General features: G+C 39.2%; 1 protein-coding gene across 1 annotated transcript in view; it reads right to left on the bottom strand.

The window, feature by feature from the left end:
* The window catches only part of LOC119418260 (prolyl endopeptidase), a 12,315-nt gene extending 5,971 nt beyond the window's left edge, over positions 1–6,344 (bottom strand). Inside the window, exons 1-9 of the mRNA XM_037685522.1 lie at positions 6,137–6,344; positions 5,783–5,857; positions 4,416–4,549; positions 3,043–3,173; positions 2,551–2,760; positions 1,389–1,510; positions 1,202–1,307; positions 740–931; positions 433–630 (exon numbers count right to left, since the gene is read on the bottom strand). Of these exons, the coding sequence (XP_037541450.1) occupies positions 433–630; positions 740–931; positions 1,202–1,307; positions 1,389–1,510; positions 2,551–2,760; positions 3,043–3,173; positions 4,416–4,549; positions 5,783–5,857; positions 6,137–6,274 (1,306 nt within the window). The 5' untranslated portion in view covers positions 6,275–6,344. The remainder of the gene's footprint in view (positions 1–432; positions 631–739; positions 932–1,201; positions 1,308–1,388; positions 1,511–2,550; positions 2,761–3,042; positions 3,174–4,415; positions 4,550–5,782; positions 5,858–6,136) is intronic.
* Between the last annotated feature and the right edge of the window lie 390 nt (positions 6,345–6,734).

The following is a 6,734-nucleotide window of genomic DNA, read 5'->3' as shown; positions in this document are numbered from 1 at the left end:
CCCCCCCCCCCCCCCCCCCCCCCCAGTAAATCGTATAGGATAGTGTTTGAGTACCAGGGTCGGCAACCACTGGTTCAAAGTACAGATTTAGGGGAAATTGATTTCATAAGCGTATTAGGAGTTTCCAATTTCCCTCAAAAACTTGTGTTTTTGTGGCTTTTATTGCGCAAATGAATAAACTGAACTAATCTTAGTGTGCTATGCTATTTGGCTAAATCATTAGTACTCATTTGGTGAAATGTCTGCGATTTAACTAATGGAATTGTGACAAGCACTTTGGATTGGAATGAAGCAGCACAGCTTTATATGTAGGGTTTCACATTATTTGACCCTTTATGCTCTTTAACTGTTAGGAATAACATTTATAAAATGTCTTCTACAACTAGACAAGTTGATTCTACTTATGAATTAAACATTTTAGCTGCTTGGTACCTGGGGATAAAAAGGAAGTGAAATAGTAGAAAATCTCAGAGTCCCTCTTTCGTCCTGTGAAGCCAACTATAGAGCCAACGTCGAGAGGGAAGGTCCTCAGCTCCTCCCCTGAGCTCAGACGGTACATCTTCAACACGTTCTTCACATCGTGGAGGAAACACACAAACAGATAGCTGGAGTATGTACAGGTGGCAAAGACTGTGGGGAAAATACAGCAAAGACAACAAAACAGAGCGGATTAGCTGGTATCAGCTAAAGAATGATAATGTTTTCTTGTAGCTTGGTCACCAGTTTTCTAGTAGCTCACCAATAACATCTTTGTCGTGTTGAGGAATAAGCTCCTTCCAGTTGTTCTGATCAGGAGAGGCAAAATCGATGTTGATGAGTCTGTAACGCGGGGCGTTTAAGTTGGTTTTGAAGGTAAATAACGTGCCCTCGTTGGTCACGTATTCATACTCGGCATCAAAGTTGTCGATTAACTTCACCCATGGCAAAAGTCCTAAACGTTAAGTTTAAAAAAATTAAGTTTTAATGTAAGAATTGAACAAAACCACAATTCACAAAATAAACGAGGAAGAGCTTAATGGACTTGACAGGTTGTTTAAAAGGAGAAGCATTATGTCACCGTTTTAAACCAGAACTGGATTTTCTTAGTTTTTTGTTATAAAAGCATAAGAAAAGTTTTTTTTTATTTATTTTACAAAACTTTCTAAATGACTTTTAAAAAAAGCTTAACATGGTGGTTATTAAAAAGAGAAAACATTTATACCTGTAATGCCCTGAGGAGTAGTTTCCAGGTCACAGTACCACAATCTGTTGACAGGATCACAACCCTCTCTGATCAACAGCAACACATAACGCCCATCATCTGATACCTGCAAGTAATTTATCACTAACATTTAATGTAAATCAAGGTGAACACAGTCTAGCTGAGCCTCTTGTACTGTGAGACATACCTCAGCTCCGCACATCCATTTGGAATGGTCAGGAAACTCGGCACACAAGACGTCCTCGGACTGCGGCGTTCCCAAAACATGAAAATACAGCTTCTGGTGCAGGTTAGTGGACGTCTCAGTGCCTGAAAGGCACAACAGATCACAAACAGCATTATTTTATGTGATGAAATGAGAACGGTGAAGATCACAAATAGGCCTGTCACGATAACAAATTTTGATGGGCGATTAATTGTCTCAGAAATGATTGCGATAAACGATAATATTGTTTGAAATTTAACAATAATTAATTGTCAAATTTTAGAAATGTTCCATTTGTTTGGAGTGTAGTACCTTTTTTGACCACCTGATGGCAGTATAAGACTGTTTGAACCAAAGGATGATAGTTGACGTGTTGCTTTAGGAAAAATGGGAGGGAGGGCCCTTGGTGACATGGGCTGACATGGTGACATGGGCTGACATGGTGGCATGGCGAATGCTCGGTGTGGTTTGAGCTCTTTACCATAGCATTTTTCACACAAAGCTTTTAATAAAAAATATCAGTAAATAAGTTAAGTTAAGCTTCTTTTTGCAGAGAAAAACAACTTTTTACACGAAGGCACAAATTTCAAACGTGAATTTTGGAGCGCGACAAGATGCGAGGTTTATTCCGAGGTCAGCCTGTTAGCTTAGCTCGTAGCTTAGCTTCTCAGCTTAGCCGCTTTTAACGATCCAAAAAACGCGATTATGGACGGTTAAAACAGATTTTAAAGAGAAAAGAGAAAGGAAGGAGTCAGTAAAGAGCGCCGGAGTTGAGCCGCGTCTTCAGTAGAAAGAGAGGGACACAAAGAAAAGATAAAGCCAATAAATGAAAATGAGGTCGATAATTTTCATTCATCATGCGATTGATTTATTGTTTATCACGACAGGCCTAATCACAAAACTGATTTGGGTCAGTGTGGATCGCAGAGCAGCTCTATAGGATCCAAGCATTAGACCAGACTATTTAACATCTATTAGAATATACAAAAAGCCAGATTTGAAAAAATAGTAATAATATTTTAATAATAACAATATTAAATATTAACATTGTTTTCCAACGAGTCTTTGTTTTTACATTTACCAACATCTAAAAACATTGCATTTGTAATAGATCACAAGTGTCTCTGTATTTGTCCCATCTTACCGTCACTTTTGCCCTCTTGCTCAGGATAGGAATTGTAAAAAAGACCCTTTCCATCATGAGTCCAGGACATGCAGCTAAATTTGACTCGCTCCAGGCGGTCTTCTAGGGTCGTGGCACCCTCAACCCGCAAGAAGTGGATCTCCACCCAGTCAGACCCACTGGCACTGGTACCGTATGCAAGGTACTCCCCATCCTCAGAAAATGCATACCCTTTAAGTAATAATTAAAAAAAATATATATATTTAAGCATAGTTCACCAAATATGTTTAGCTTTATTTTAGCTAACAAAATAACATATTTAACAGGATTATAGATGCAGGTATTTTAATCATAATTACAATCTTTGTGTCTCAAGTGTCTTTGAAAAAAACAATACAGTGGGATTCATAATGTGTACAACTCCTCCCGGGAGTTAATAAAATAGTATATAATTAAATGAGCTCCATAATAACTAAGTAATTAAAATACATATATAGTGTTTCCCATAGATACCTCGAAGGGCAACAGTCCCATCGTCAGAAAATGTGTTTGGATCCAAGAAGACTGTAGGCTCAGCATCTAGACTCTCCTGCACATACATCACACTCTGGTTCTGGAGGCCTGTGTTGTAGAAGTGAAAGTACCTAGAAACATGGAAACATGGAGAAAAGCTTCAGCAGAGCATGCACAGGCTGGTTCAGTTCAGTCATAACTGGAGTGTGCACATCCTGGGGCAATCAAGGACAAAAACAATATTTTCAATGCTAATGTGAGAAACATGTGAATTCAGATATACCAAAGTTACCAACGCACTAAAAACAAACTGACGAGCCCAACAAGCCTTATTTTATTTCGACAGTATACATTGCATTATTATTACTATTTTAACACGTTCATGCACATTCCTCTTTAATTAATATGCCCATTTGAAACAACGGGGGTTATGGGGGAGAGGGAGCACACCACATGAAAGCACAAATAGTGGATCAGTTAGGTACAGAAACTCTACAGAAAAAGTCTTTAGTGTCTTACAAGTAGCTCTTTTTGTACAGGGCTAGATAATGTATTTTTATGCTAATATGAGCTAAACAGTTTATCTGTTTACAGAAATCAACAAATAACCTGATTTGAGTTTATATTTAGGGTTCCAGCTATAATAATCAATAAAAAGCACCTTCATTCTTTTGATTGATTTTGTTCCTGGCGATATTCCAGAGAACAAAAACAAACAAGACATCCTTAGGCAAAACTATTTAATTTAATTTGTTGAAAGCAACCGATTACCACTGAATAATTACTGAACTGTAAAACATATAAGAAATCGATCATTCTTTTAAAGAATGGTGTTTCACTTTTAAATGTTGATTAAAGCCTCTAAAAAATATAGCAGTTAATCTACATTTTAAATCACACAAAACATAACTATTTTTAAAATAAAAAACCTCTGTTTAATTAAAAACTTGCTATGATTCTTTGCTAAAAAACCTTAAAGACGAACCCTGTAGAGCTGTAGTATTTCATCCCACTTAAATATCAAGTCTGTGTGTCCCAAGACCACAGTGCTGACGCTGAATCAAGCACTGACTAAAACAGCAATACATAACCTCCGGCAATATTCAATTATTAAATTGTATTTTCTTTTGATTTGCTGTGATATTTTCTCAATTCCCAAACTGTTGTGAAAACTAAATGGAAATACGCGAGTATCATTTTAAAATAGTTTGTACAATTCATAACAAAAATGGAAGGCATGTATTAACAATTATGTTGAATTACTTTACAGTACGCCTCTTTTGAGCAGCCATGGTGCAGTGACAGCGTGGAGCATTTCACAAACCATCGCTGTGTCCCACAAGACAAATGATATATATGGGAGGTTTCCTCACCTGCTTCCCCTCTTAAAAGGACAGCTGTACTTGGGGTAGTCATAGAGCTCAGTCATCCGCTCCTTGAACAGATCTCGCACCTCACATTCTTCTAAAAACGGCAACGTCAGCTGGTTCTGAGCGTTGACAAAAGCCTGGTGGGAGAACGCAAACAAAACATTGCTGAACATCACAGCAACATCATCTCAGTAACTAGACCTTCTTGTAATCTTTTAAAGCGGTCCTGAACATTTATTTAGGCTTTTTGAAGTGTATTTTCCTTTGGACATTCGCTGCTTTAATGCACTTCTTCTTTCGGCTTTTCCCTCTTCAGGGGTCGCCACAGTGAGTCATCCTCCTCCATCTCACTCGGTCCTCTGCATCCTCTGTCCTCACTCCAGCTACCTCCATGTCCTCTCTAACTGCATCCATATATTTTCTCTGTATTTTTCCTGGCAGCTGCATTTCTAACATCCTTCTACCAATATACCCACTGTCCCTCCTCTGGACATGTCCAAACCATCTCAGTTTGGCCTCTCTTAACTTTATCTCCCAGTTGTTCAACCTGTGCTGTACCTCTGATGATCTCATTCCTAATCTTATCAATCCTTGTCACTCCTAAGGAGAACCTCAACATCTTCATTTCTGCCACTTCCAGTTCTTTCTCCTGTCTTTTCGTCAATGTCTTCAGACCATACAACATAGCCGGTCTCACCACTGTCTTGTAAACTTTTCCTTTGATCTTTGCTGCCACCCTTGTGTTGCAAATCACTCTTGAAACTTTTCTCCATCTATTTAATTCTGCCTGGACTCTCTTTTTCACCTCTTTACCACATTCCCCATTTTCCTGGACAGTGGACCCCAAGTACTTGAAGTCCTGCACCTTTGTGACCTCTGCTCCTTGTAGCCTCACTGCTCCACCAGCCTCCCTCTCATTCACACACATACTCTGTCTTACTACGGCTGACTTTCATTCCTCTTCTTTCAAGTGCATACATCCACCTCTCCAAGTTATCTTCCACCTGTTCCCTGTTCCCACCACAGATCACAATGCCATCTGCAAACATCATAGTCCATGGGGATTCCGTCTGTTAGTCGGTGACCTCACCTGTTAGTCATTATGCCTGAACGCACAATCTTGTAGATTTGCATTGTAAAGCAAGAACACACCTTTCAGTTAAAAACTAGTTAATGATAACTCAGCTTTCTGGAACAGGCACCTGCCACACGTTTTATAAACAACGAAACCTGGGTTGTGACACTTAAACAACTTAAACAATTAAAGCATCACATCACCACCTTGAAATAAGGTAAATTGAGGTTACAGCTGATTATGACTAAGACAAATATAGTCTTGGCCAGTGATTTTACAGCTGATAAGACTTTACCTGTGTCTTTTCACTGTCAGGATCCTCCAACCAGCTGTACGGATCCGGTACTTTGACGCAGTGATAGTCATCCACCTGAGTCGGGCGACACAGTTAGGAGTTATTAAATTGTAAACCAGTGAGCCGCGGCTACAGAAAAAAAAAACCAGATCCCGAAAAATACGACAATGTTAAATTTGTGAGAGTTAAAGAAAGTCATATCTGCTACATTTGTTCACACAGACAGTGAGCGGGTCTGAAAGCTAACTAGCATGCTAACAAAGCAAACGCTCGTTTCAATGAATGAAAACGTTTAATGAGACAACCCGGCTAAATATAGCCAGCTAGGCTAGTTAGCATGTTCCGTTTACTTACAACTGCCTCGTCACGGTAAGCCTGGGGATACTGAAAAGACATTTTGGACGTTAGCTTTCGAGAGTGGCGTAACACTGAAAGTTTCCTCAGTGTGTGTAGCAGCCGTTTTGAAATTATTTTATGGACGCTGTGAATCATCAACTTCAAACGCTGGAGATTTTGTCGGAGGTATAGCGTCAGCGAGATGCCCCCGCTTAAGGGAAGTACGGAGCCCGGGAGGGGACATGGTGGATTTGTTTTCGTTTTAATGTCAGCTCAAATTTTACATCGCCCCCTGTTGCCGAACAGAAAAACAACACCTTCAAGTTAAAAGAAAAAGTTAGAGTTGTAAATTAGAAGTGTACGAGGCAAAGATGTAGATGGCGTCCACTTCAAATTAAAGGTGAGGCTGTGGCTACAGTGTGTTGGTGATGAATCTCAGCTACTCCCACCACATTTTTTAGCTCAATATCTAAAAATGGCCATTTTTGTGTTGCTAATGTTGATTAGCCGTGGCGGCCATCTTGAATTGGATTAAAAATGTTCTTTTGTTTATATACGCCCACTTATTATTTTCCAAGACTTTTGTTAAAATCTAGTGGTTCATGAGATGTTTTTT

This window comes from Nematolebias whitei, chromosome 12 (assembly GCF_014905685.2).
Source record: "Nematolebias whitei isolate Nwh7 chromosome 12, NemWhi1, whole genome shotgun sequence".
NCBI classification, from domain to species: domain Eukaryota; kingdom Metazoa; phylum Chordata; class Actinopteri; order Cyprinodontiformes; family Rivulidae; genus Nematolebias; species Nematolebias whitei.
This window is presented reverse-complemented; position numbering and strand designations above follow the sequence as displayed.